This window comes from Camelus dromedarius, chromosome 21, assembly GCF_036321535.1.
Source record: "Camelus dromedarius isolate mCamDro1 chromosome 21, mCamDro1.pat, whole genome shotgun sequence".
NCBI classification, from domain to species: Eukaryota; Metazoa; Chordata; class Mammalia; order Artiodactyla; family Camelidae; genus Camelus; species Camelus dromedarius.
In genome coordinates this window covers 36,953,706-36,965,728 of record NC_087456.1, presented here as the reverse complement: position 1 = coordinate 36,965,728, position 12,023 = coordinate 36,953,706, and the positions used below count along the sequence as shown (strand labels likewise).

General features: G+C 61.8%; 2 protein-coding genes across 3 annotated transcripts in view; both read left to right on the top strand.

The window, feature by feature from the left end:
- Positions 1-2,583: 2,583 nt before the first annotated feature.
- ASCL5 (achaete-scute family bHLH transcription factor 5) lies at positions 2,584-3,156 on the top strand. Its single transcript, XM_031438884.2, has one exon. The coding sequence runs from the start codon at positions 2,584-2,586 to the stop codon at positions 3,154-3,156; it is 573 nt and encodes a 190-aa protein (XP_031294744.2).
- A 1,477-nt stretch (positions 3,157-4,633) lies between these two features.
- The window catches only part of CACNA1S (calcium voltage-gated channel subunit alpha1 S), a 58,819-nt gene continuing 51,429 nt past the window's right edge, over positions 4,634-12,023 (top strand). For both annotated transcript variants that reach the window (XM_031438869.2, XM_031438868.2), the window contains exons 1-2: positions 4,634-4,849; positions 7,003-7,108. In XM_031438869.2, the coding sequence (XP_031294729.1) occupies positions 4,698-4,849; positions 7,003-7,108 (258 nt within the window). In that variant the 5' untranslated portion in view covers positions 4,634-4,697. The remainder of the gene's footprint in view (positions 4,850-7,002; positions 7,109-12,023) is intronic.

Below are 12,023 nucleotides of genomic sequence, written 5' to 3'. Positions count from 1 at the left end.
ATCACATAAAGCACTTGGCACAGTGCCTGAGCACGAAGAGAAATGAGTGACAGCTTTACCTGCCATTATGATTATTTCACTACTATGCCCTGCTCGCCGCCCCATCCCAGTGCCCAGAGCTGTCCGATGCACAGACGCCCACGGTAAAACCGTGCTCTCGTACCCCCTGAGGATAACCTGCCGCACGGTGTCCTCGGCTCCTCCCCAGGTAAAGCAGCCAGTGGAAGACAGCGCAGACCACAGCTCACCTGCTTCCGGGGCCTCACCTGAGCTCGCTGCCGGCTTCTCAGTCCTTTGCTAACGGCAGAGAGAGAACCAGTTCGAGAACTACACGCGCAGGCTGTGAGGTCGTCTTGCTTGGGCACACTTTTCTGATAGTCTTACGAAAAAATGTAAGTAGCACGTGAGGAACATACATACGTATCCAATATTGGATCAACACCAACAGATAGGATGTCGTATTTATTAACATTGCCATTAGATGCAAATAAACTGACCTCTATCAACTTACATTTAAATAATTAAGTCGAATATGAATAGACAGGGATCGCGTGGGAGAGGACAGTCCATCTCACATTTTCGTCAAGCGGCACCCATTCCGTGCCAAGTGCTGGGAGAGGGACTGAGGGGCACTACCTAAGAGAAAGCGCTGGCCTCTGGTGGCTCACAGCCCGGCCGGAGACGCAGGCGCACGGACTTGAGGGTGCGCACTGGGGCTGGAGACCTCTGGACCTGGGGAGGGCCCCGCGACCCGTCCGTGTGAACTGAGGTGTAAAGTCAGGAACAGGCGGAGTGTCAGCAGAGACTGGTCCTGATGGAGCCGAGGGTCTGTTTGGAAGAGAGCTTCTAGAACCTTCCCTTGAAGGCACTGTCCCTTCAAAGGGGAGCCCTTGAAGGCTGTGGAGCGGGGGAGGGGTATGCGAATTTGACCTGGCGCCTCATACACTCACTCCCAGTTTCGAGAGCAGATGCTCAGAGTACTGTTGACTTTTCCTGGTGTCCGTTCAGAACGGGGGTCAGAGCCAGCTGGGAACAGACCTGGGCCGGATAAGGGATGAAGACAAGAAGGTGCAGGAAACTCTCAGGAATCTGAGTGCGTCACGGACTTCCCCCTGTGGGGGACAGAGCCAGCCCCTCTCTGTCTCGTGGAAGGCCTGGCCCAGCGTCCAAGCTGCCCACCACTCTCCACGTGGGATGCAGCACCCACTCACCCAGTGAAGCTGAGGTCTTCCATGAGGACGGCACACAGAGCAGTGTGACACGTGCTAGAGTGGCATTTACAGGACCCTGTGGACACACAGAGAGGGGGCAGATCAGAGAGACCTCCTAGAGGGAATGGCTGCTACGTTGAGTCCGATAACCACGGGTGAGGAGGATTCATGGCACCGAAATTCAACCCAGGCCAGTTCTTTTCTAAAACAACAGTATGCTGGAGTCTGGGAAAGGCTGTGTATCTCAGTCTTGCCCCGACAAGCCCGCGTTCTGCCTCGTCCTCCCTCTCAGTTACTCAGCAAGTACTCGTGCAGAATCTACGGCCTGCAGGCTCTGGGCACACAGACGGGGAAGGATGGGCACTGGTGCTAAGTGCCAGGATGGTGGAGAGGGTGGCTCCCGGCCCCACGGGGACTGGGACACAGAGCACACTGGCGGTGCCTCTCGACGGGTGGAGAGCTTCGGAAGTCCTGATCACACGTGGGTTTCTTGAATCAAAGATGCATTTCCTTCCATAAAGAGTCAGAGCCTTGGTTGCAGCCAGGCTGCCCCTGGGGTCCCTCCTGCTAACTCAGTGAACAGGCTCTGAGCCTCTAGGTGTGAGGCCCTGGGAGGCGTCAGTGGCCAGATGTATCCTCGTGCTCAAAGGGAACCGCTCCGCTGGGCGCTTGCACACGGCCGGCCCTGCAGGGCGCGTCTTGGGGAACATTTTTCTCATGTGATGCCCATACGTTGTTAATCTCCCGAAGGGATGTTTCCATCATCTCCGTAGGTAGAAACCGTGCCTCGGAGAGGTCACCCAAGCCCTGGGGGTAACGCAGGGTCTGAACCCGGCCCAGCTCTACCGTCTTCGGCTGCAGCCCACCTCCTCCCCTCTGGATGCTCGCAGTCGCCCTGGAGGGTGGGGGTGGCACAAGGAGCCCACAGTACGAGACTTTCCTAATTGATGTGTTCACTGTCCTCTTTAGAGACGGTTCCCCGGGACCCTCTCCCGGGCCGGCGCCCTCCTAGCTGCCTGGGGATCCCGAGGGCCGCGAGGACCACCACCAGGCGCAGGGCCCCCCGGAGCCGCAGGGTTAGCGCCGTGGGAGGGCCCGGCCCCGGCGGAGGCCCAGCTCTGCATCCGGACGTCCCGCATCCCGGCCGGCTTGGAGAGGTGCCCGCTGAGCTGCTTCAGTGTCCGCACAGTCCGCCCCGATGGCTCGCGTTAGGCGTTCCTCGGCCGCCTCCCGCCAGAGCGAAGAGAAGCCCTGACGAGTCCGGGGACCCAGCGCCGCGGCTGGCGATGTGACTCGCCGCGCAGTCAGGGCGCGAAGACCCCGAGCGGGGGCGATTCGGGGTCTCGTTCCGGCTGCGGCTCCCAGCGGCATCATGAACGACGACTTCTGCCGGGCGCTGGTGGACCGCCGGCCCGCGGGGCCCCCCGGCTGCCTGCCGCTGGCCGTCGGGCCCCCTCCGCGGCCGGCGCCGCTGGCCCGCGCCGAGCCGCTGGACGCCGTGCCCTTCCTGCTGTACCCGGGCGCCGCCGAGCCGCCCTACTACGACGCCTACGCGGGCGTGCTCCCCTGCGCACCCTTCCCCGGCGCCCTGGGCGTCTGCGACTACCCCTTCGAGCCCGCCTTCATCCAGAAGCGCAACGAGCGCGAGCGCCAGCGCGTCCGCTGCGTCAACGAGGGCTACGCGCGCCTCCGCGGCCACCTCCCCGGCGCCCTGGCGGAGAAGCGGCTCAGCAAGGTGGAGACCCTGCGCGCCGCCATCCGCTACATCAAGTACCTGCAGGAGCTGCTGAGCGCCGCCCCCGACGGCGCGCCGCCCGCCGGCCCGCGGCCCGACCGCCCCGGCCCCGGCGAGCCCCCGGCGGCCGCCTCGCTGGCGCCCGACTCCTCCGAGCCCTCCTGCTGCTCCTCCTCGCCCTTCTTCGAGTCGGAGGAATGCAGCCACTGACGGGCTGGGGCCCGCGCGGTGCGGCGCTTCCGCGTCTGCGACGCCCTCCCGCCGCCACTGCCACCCAGACTTCGTCTCTTCCAGCTGGGGCGGCGGGGCAGGGCGGGGTAACGAGGGCCACGAGAGAGACCGGAGCCGCCCGCTGGGGGCAGCGAGGGCGCGCGCCTGGGGAAGCGCCGGTGCGCGCCGAGCCCCCTCCAGGCCGGCCACCCGGAGCTCGAGTTCAGGCTCAGGTGCAGCCAGGGAAGGTCGGAGCCCAGGTCCCCGTGTGTCCACTGGCCGTGGTGGCCTTGCTCAGTCCACCGTGGCCACCGGGGAGTCCCTAGGGAGCGAGCCTGCTTTGGTCCGCATGGCACGCCCCGGTCTCCACGAGATGGCCTCAGACACCAGCGTCTTCTCTGGGACGCTTGCTTGCCACCCCGCCCACCAGAGGAGCCACGAGGGCGAGGCAAGGCCAGAACGCCTCCCACTCAGCCCAGATCAACCACAGACACCGCGGGGGAGGCGGAGCGTGTGCGTTGGTGGTGCCCTCTGGTTTCCTTAATGGAAGGCACTCCCACACCCCTCACCCTGCCTTGTGGCCTTTTCCTTCTTTCCCCCCTCCAGGTTGGGTGAGGACTGCGTTTTTCCCCCTCAGACTGTACTCTGTGGGCGTGGGGACCACATGGGTATGTTGGCACTGTGTTGCACCAAGGGACTAAATAAAGCTGTGCTGAGATTTGTGATTCTTGGGTCGTGGTCCAGGCTCCCTTCCCTGGTGCCCCTTCCTCATTCCCACTCCACCTCAGAGGGCTTGCTTCCAGGGTGTGGGAGGTGTTCTGTTAGCGCGTGCACTCGACTAACATTTACCGAGAGCTTAGTCCATGCCAGGGACCATGTGGGGAGGGGACAGAGCCCCAGAGATAGACCCGCCCCTTGCACAGCTGGAGGTGGGAGGTGGGGGGAGGAAGGATCAAAACCCGCAGTCACCGGGCCGGTGGGGCTGCTGTGCCCAGGGTTAAGGTGCCTCCCACTCGCGTGTGGGGGTGGAGTGAGGGTGGGAGGAGTCTTGCAGGTACTGAGATGGGGCAGGGTACTGAACTGGGCCACCCGGCGCCTCTGCTGGATAGTGTCCTGGGGTGGGCGCGGGGGACTAATCTTGGCACCAAGGAGCTACCCTGAAGCTTGAGGCTCCAGATCTCTTCCTGAACTCTCTGTTGCCCAAGGACTGACCCTTTCATCCTGTCCCCCTCTGCCCCAACCCAGGCCTGCATACAAGTCCCCCACCCCCAGCCTCCTTGGGCCACACTGGGATGTCACTGGCTGGGCTGGGGAGGGTGACAGCTGTCTGGCCTCAGGAGCTCAGGCCGGGCAGCAGGGAGCCAGCGGAGGCTAATTTTACTCACAGGGAGCAGGGAGAGTGATCCCCGCCCCGGCTGGCTCAGCAGGGCAGGCTTGCCCAGTGGCTCCCCCGCCCAGTCCCCGAGGCAGGGGCACTGGGGACGCAGGGAGGAGAGGGTAGAGGCTGGGGGAGCAGGGGAGCGTGAGGGTACCGGAGAGCCATGGAGCCACCCTCGCCCCAGGATGAGGGCCTGAGGAAGAAACAGCCCAAGAAGCCTGTTCCCGAGGTCCTGCCCAGGCCGCCCCGGGCCTTGTTCTGTCTGACCCTCGAGAACCCCGTGAGGAAAGCCTGCATCAGCGTCGTGGAGTGGAAGTATCCTTCAGGGCCGAGGGGCCTCAGAGCTGGGGGTCATGGGAGTATCCTTCAGGGCCAAGGGGCCTCAGGGCTGGGGGTCACGGGAGAGGGGTGGTCACAGATCAGAGGCTTTGGGGTCCGGAGAAGGGACTTGCAGCTGGAGTCAGGCGCCCTTGGGGAGGAAGCCCTCGGCCCGGGGGTGAGGGGAGGGGGCTGGCGGGCCTTCAGGGCTGAGCGTGAGGCCCAGGTCCTGGAGGCAGCCCGGGTGCCTGTGGGGTGTCTCTGGAAGGTGCTGGCACATTTCTTGGGGCTGCTGGAAGGAGTGCCCAAATTCCCAGTCCCCAGAGTCAGGAGCCCCGCTCAGCCTCCGTGTGACATGGGACACGAGACGGTGGGCCTGCCTTTGGGAAAGTCCCCCCTGATGGGAGGGGGTGAGAGCTTTGAGGGGTGGTGGTCCCCTCTGGGCATGGGCTGGTGGAGAGATGGGCTTGAACCAGGCTCTGCTGTGAAGAGCCAGCCTGGCTAGGACGGACCGCCCCAGGGACTGGGGCTTGAATCCCTCTCTGAGGCGGCATTAGCTCTGGGGGAAGAATGATGAATATTTCCGGATTATTTGGGGAAAGGAGGAAGGCGCTGCTGAGGGGCGGGAGGCTGCTGTCAAGTGGGTTCTGAGAGAGCCGATCCGGGATATTTGAAATATTTCTGAAGGGTTTGGAGGACCAGGCTCCCACCAGCTGCTCCTGAGAAGAAAGGAGAGTGAGGAACAAGAGGACCAGGAGAGCACGGGCCGAGTGGGGGCAGTCCGGGGTGGCTCAGCCCTGCCTCCCCCGCCCCTCAACTCCTTCCACACCGGCCTCTAACGGCCCGCATCCCCAGGCGGCCACGCTGCTCACCAGCAAGCGCAGGGAGCCTGGGGCTGCACTGCAAAAGGGCTGGCAGGGGCCTGAGAGGTGGGCACACGGCTCTGGGGCTCTGATTCTGTCGGTCACAGTCCGTGCCTCAGGCTGCAGAGTCCAGGTTTCACCCCTCATGTCCCGTGCTCCGACCCGCCGGGTGGGTGCTGAGCCCAGCCTGCACCGGCCACAGCCTCCCTTCCCGTTTCTTCGAGGGCCCTGCGGGCTGTCTGTGCTTGGCTCCTCGGGCATGGGGGGAGTGGCGGTGGGTCGGGGTGTGAGGGGGCAGGTGCTTAGAGGGGAGGGTTAGGACTCCCTGGCCCCTTTAACCCTTCTACATGGTTGGTGGGAGTGTAGATTGGTGTGACCACTGTGGAGAACAGTATGGAGGTTCCTTAAAAAACTAAAAATAGACTTACCATGTGATCCAGCAATCCCACTCCTGGGCGTATATCCAGAGAAAACTCTAATTCAAAAAGATACACGCACCCCAATGCTCAAAGCAGCACTATATACAACAGCCAAGACGTGGGAACAACCTAAATGTCCAGCGACAAACGACTGGATAAAGAAGATGTGGTGTATATATACAGGGGAATATTACTCAGGCATAAAAACGAATGAAATAATGCCATCTGCAGCAACGTGGATGGACCTAGAGATAATCATATGAAGTCAGAGAAAGGCAAATATCATATGATATCACTTATATGTGGAATCTAAAAAAAAAAGGCACAAATGAACTTATTTACAAACAGAAACAGACTCACAGACATAGAAAACAGACATGGTTACCAAAGGGGAAAGGGCGGGGAGGGATAAATTTGTTTGTGATTTGCAGATACACGCTACTGCACATAAAATAGATAAACAAGGTCCTGCTGTGCAGCACAGGGAACTGTATTCAGTGTCTTGTAATACCCTATGGTGGAAAAGAATCTGAAAAAGAATATATATATATGTATGCATAACTGAGTCACTGTGCTGTACACCTGAAACTGACGCAACACTAAATCAACCAAGCTTCAACTTAAAAAAAAGAGTCCCTGAGTAGCCCTCAGCCGGGAGTCAGAGCTCCGCGGTCCCCAGGTGTCTCAGTGGATGTCCCCTCTTACGGGGGAGAGGGAGGCAGGTGCCCTGCGGAGCCGGGGCCTGTGCCCTGCGGAGAGCGTGCCGGCCCCTCAGCCTGGCACTGGAGTCACTGCAGACCCTCAGAGCTCTTCCCTTTAACCCTGCAAACCCCGCCTCACTCGAGGGCTCTCCTTAACCCTGCACCAGACCCTTCGAGACCATCATCTTACTCACCATCTTTGCCAACTGTGTGGCGCTGGCCGTGTACCTGCCCATGCCGGAGGATGACAACAACACTCTGAACCTCGGCCTGGTAAGATGGACCTTCCCATCCTCCTGCGGCCTGGGCTGCGGAAGGCTCCTTGGGGGGCTGCGCACGGTGGATGATGCTGGAGTTCAGCCCCTGAGGATACAGACCCCGCGTCCCACCGCCAGCAGGGCTGGCTGAGCGGCTTAGGGCTCTGCAGGTAAACCTAACTTTCCCAGGCTGGACTCATCGTATGAGCAGCCAGCACTGAGCGAGGGCCCGCTGTGCCAGGCACGGCGCTGAGCTCGTGGAGACTAAGCGCATGTCACCTTCAGTACAGCCCCTAAAGCAGTCCCATTCGACAGACGTGCGAACTGAGGCTGAGTGAGGCCAGCGGTGGAGGCTGAATGCTGATTCCCCTTCCCGGAGTGTAATCGGGAAGAAAGCTGCTTCCACGGAGCTGGCCTTCCGGGAGAGTTCGATGGAGGGGTCCCAAGAGAGTATGTGTGTCCCCAGCAGCACGTACCCAGGCCGTAAAGTGCCAGAGCCAGAGAGGGCTTTCCAGAGTCAGGCTGACCCGCCTCCTCCCACCGCACGCTGCTTTGCGGATGAGAAAACTGAGGCTTAGAGAGGGGGAAAGACTGACTGAGCTGAGAGCCAGAGAACTGATAAAACGCTCGAAGTTCTTCCGGCGCTTGTTAGATGCCAGGTTCTGCGCTAAGTTTTCCGCATCGTTGTCTTTTTCTCTCCCTGTAACAACCCCTGTGAAGTCAGTCCCAGGATTAGACCAATTGCAAGGCAAGGAAACTGAGGTTTAGGGGGTTGGGTCCCCTGCCCAGGGTCACCCCACAACCACGTCTTCACACAGGGTCTCAGGCGCAGGCCTCTGACTGTGACACCCGGCCTGTTTCCGCTGTGCTGACGTGCCTCAAGCCCCTTGAGACAGCGGTGGGCATCTCGCGCCCAGGCTTCCGTGGGGCCAGGATGGTGGAGCCGCCATGGCAGCGGCTTTTTCCTGCACTGACTCTGCAGGGTGGGAGGAAGGGGGCCAGCAGCCGCCCGAAAGGACGGCATTTATCTCTGCCTCCACTTTATGCTGGTTTCCATGGGGCTCTATCTTGAGGTGGTGAGAGGCTGGGGTTCTGAGTGAGTGCCAGGCTATAAGTGGAAAGACTTGGAGCCAAGTGTGGAAGCAGAGTGAGCTCTGACGTGGGCCCGTCCTGGGCGGCGGGGCTGGCGGGGTGGTGGGGCTGCAGAGCCCCAGCCCCGCAAGGCTGCTCACTTCTCTACGCTCTGGATTCCAGGGGGACCCTGGGTCCACCCCACCCTTTAGGGTTTCATATTTCGGGGCCTCAGTTCCATTTCAGCTCCTTAAGACGTTGACTATTTTGGAAAGGAACGCCACCCTCCTGGAGGGTATTGAATCATCCCTCAGTGGCTGAGTCGTCTCCCACCTTAAAGCAAACGGCCGCTCTAACACTTTGAAGCAGGGCTGTGCGCTGGCCTTCAGCCCGTGGGCTGAGCTACAAAGTCCTGGGTACATTCTCGTGGAGAGAGGGGGATGCACTCCCTGGGACAGGCAGACCTGATGGGAAACCTGCCCAAAGCAGCGACTCTCAGGTCGAAGTCAGAGCTGGACGGGCTATTGCAACCAGCGGGGGAGCCTATGTGTGGAGCCCAGAGAGGGAGAGCGACACACAAGGTCCCACGGCGGCCTCCCCACTCCCACTTGTCAGTTATGTGTTCATCTCCACGAAAACCAGCACGAGGGAAGTGAGCGGCTTCGGGCAGGAGGGAGGGGGTGGTCTCCAGCCTTCTGCTGGCTGCTTCGTAGGCCTCGGAGGGAGGCCAGGGGCCCCCAGGCGCACACCGCTTACTGAGTATTTATGGACGCCTCTTACACCCCTGGCGCGCGCAGGGCCTCACTGGCGAACAGACGTGGTCCTCATCTTCGCAGCTTAATTAATCCAGTCAGCCAAATGAGGAGCTAAAATGAAGTAGGAGTGGGCAAGGGGGGGCACTGGAATATCGTCCTGGAGGGGACCTGAGCGAGACATGGGGTCAGGGCAGCTCCCTGATCCTAGAGGACAAGGACAGGGATGGCTTCACGGGGCAGGGGGACCCGGGTCGTCCCACCAGTCCCGGCTACAAGAGGGTCCCGTGTGTGCTTGGGGCCAATGCTCCGTGGCCGTGGTATCAAAGTGTCAGATAACTGCATCTTGAATCCAAGTTTTGTAAGTGAAGTCCGATGGGGACAGGGCGCATGGACCAGGAGCTGGGTGCACAGCTCACGGCTTCTACCACCTCCCACCCCGCCTTTGCCTCAAAAGACAGACTCTCCGCTGAGCCCCTGCCTCCTGGGCCGCCTGGTAGGGCCCGAGCACGGTCCTGGGAGGGTCCGGGTTGGGCACACGTGCTCTTTGGTGGCTGCACCCACCCTGGGCTGACCGCACCGCAGCCCGTGCAGGTGGGCTCTGTGGGGCCCAGCCTCAGCCGGCCCCTTTCCGGTGCCCAGAGTCTCCTGCAGTTAGGCTGCATACCCTTGGGTTGAAGCAGCAGGGCTGTGTGAAGGGCGGTGCCTGCTCAGTCCCCGCCTCCGGCTGGGGCATGGCTGGGGCATGGCTGGATCCCGAGGAGGTGCCAGGAGGGTCTGCCCTTCCCCACACAGCATTAAAGAGGCAACTTAAACCCATCGCAGGAGGCTACCAGAGGGGGGCTTTTTAGCGCCTTTAGTGACACTCACTGTGAACAGGGCTGGAACTTCCCTCTGTGCTGGGCCTGCCAGTGATGGGCAGGTCTTGGAGGAGGGTTGGGCATGGAGGAGAGGCTGTCACAGCCCTGCAGGAGGAGGGCCCAGGGGACCACATGTGCAAAGGGCCGGGGCCAAGAGATGGAGATGAGTTGGGATTTAGACAATCTCTCAGGCCACCGCGTGGAGTGTGGGTTGGGGGGACGGTGGGGTGGAAAGGAGGGGGAGGGGGAGGAGGCCTCTCAAGTGCCCAGACATGAAATGGGGGAGCAGAGCTGAGGCCCGGGTGACAGTGAAGATGGATAAGAGGGCAACGTTGGGATTTAGCAGCGGGCAGTCCATGGACCTGGTGCCCGCTGGGTGTGGGGACTGAGCGTTGGGGAGAGGAGGGAGAAGGAGAGGGTGACACTCGGGTTTCAGAGTGGGTGACGGAGCACATGGCGACATCACTTTCCGAGACAGCGCTCCTGGGGAGGAGCAGGCTGGGCTGGGGGAGGAGGGGCAGAGTGAGGTCAGCCCCGGGTGGCACATGTGCTGGGGCCTGTGTCCGCCGGGCGAGTGGACCTGCAGGTCTGAGCATGGGGGTCAGACATTTCCTCACTTCGGATGACTCCAGACTAGCTGGGGTGAGGGGGTGGTCAGGGAGCAAGAAAGCCTTCCCACAGGGCCTGCTGGGCTGCCCCGGGGCAGCTGGTGCCCTCGCTCGTGGGGGGGAAGCCCTGACCGCTGCCGTGGAGGGGAGCTTCCCTGGGAGGCGGGGCCCCCTGGGGACTTTTCTCCCGCCCTCCTCCTCCCCCCCTGCCCTCACCGAGGGTGAGGGACTGAGCTGGGGTTGTCCCCTGACTGCCTGCTCTGTGTCCCTGGGGAAGCCCAGGGTCAGAACAGAAGGGGAAACTGAGGCCCAGAGGGGACCAGGAGTCCCGGGGAGACGCAGCGGGTCAGAGGACGGCCAGGAGAGGGCTGTGACTTCTTGGAGCAGCGGACATGGACCCTGAAGTTGGCCGGGCTACAGAAGCAGTTGGTGGCTAAGAGAATGGGTCCTGGAGCTACAGCGGTGTGATCTTGTGCGAGTTACTCAGCGTCTCTGTGCCCTCAGTTCCTGCATTTGTAAAATGGGGACAACATTGTGAACATCAGAGAGGATTCTGGATGAGCCGAGACCGTGTGAGGTGTGCTGCCTTGCCCACTGACCCAAGGAATTTTATGGCACACGCGTCACAGTGCCTCGGGGTGGGCTCCCCAGCCACAAAGCCCCTGGTCACAGAGACCCCGGGTTGCTCTAGAGTCAAAGGGTATAACCCCTAATAGCTATGACCGAAGGATCGCTTCAGACAAAACTCCTCTTCACCCCCCCCACCACTGTCCCGATCTCTCTGCCCCTTCGTCTTCTCCCCTCCCAGCATCCGACTTACCTGAAGGGCCCCCCACCCACCCTCCAGCCGCTTACCATCATCACCGCCGCCATCAACAGCCAGCACCTTCGGGCTCCCGCCCTGAGCCAGGTACCTCTCTAAGGCTTTCGACGCACGATCCCGTCAGGGCCCACGACAGACCCGCAGGGCAGGCGCTGTTATTTTTCTTATTTTTCCAGATGAGTAAGTGCAGGCACAGCGAGCTTAAGTCGCCGCGCATGCCCGGCGGGCCCTGCGGGCAGACCTGTGTCCTTAGTGGGGCACTGGGTGTGGCCCTCTTGACATCAGAAGGGGCCACAAGAGGCGAGGGGTCTCAGCTTCCCTGGGGAGTGGCTGGTGGGGGGGGAGGTCCCAGGACAGCAGGTGCCTGGCCTCGCTGTGATCCTGCCTCCCCCTGACTGTGGACTCGCTGCCCACCCAGAACCCACATTCAGAGATCCCGCCCCGGCCTCTAGGCACGACTGCACTGGCCCAGGGGAGGAGGCTGCTTCAGGCCTGCAGAGTCGGTGCCTGACAACCCGCCCCGGAGTTCTCCCAGCAGAGTGAGGGCTGGGGGACCCAGGCCACAAAGGGCACCGTCTGTCAGAGAGGCAGGAGGATGAGATAGGCCCTGAGCTGCCACGGGGGCCAGCAGAAGGGCAGGGAGATGCGCAAGGGCAGCTGGAAGCCAAGACCAGAAGTCAGGGTGCTGGCCGCCAGCCCAGACCGGGATCCTGCAAGTTCAGCCCAGCCCCTTGAAGGCCCACCTGCTCCCTGAGGCCTGAAGGAGCCCTGCTCCTGGGGGGGACCCCTGACTGCGTCCTGTCGGGAGGATCTCCAT

Excerpts from the sequence above, each read along its gene's own strand:
- ASCL5 (XM_031438884.2), top strand. The coding sequence starts at position 2,584 with ATGAACGACGACTTCTGCCGGGCGCTGGTGGACCGCCGGCCCGCGGGG.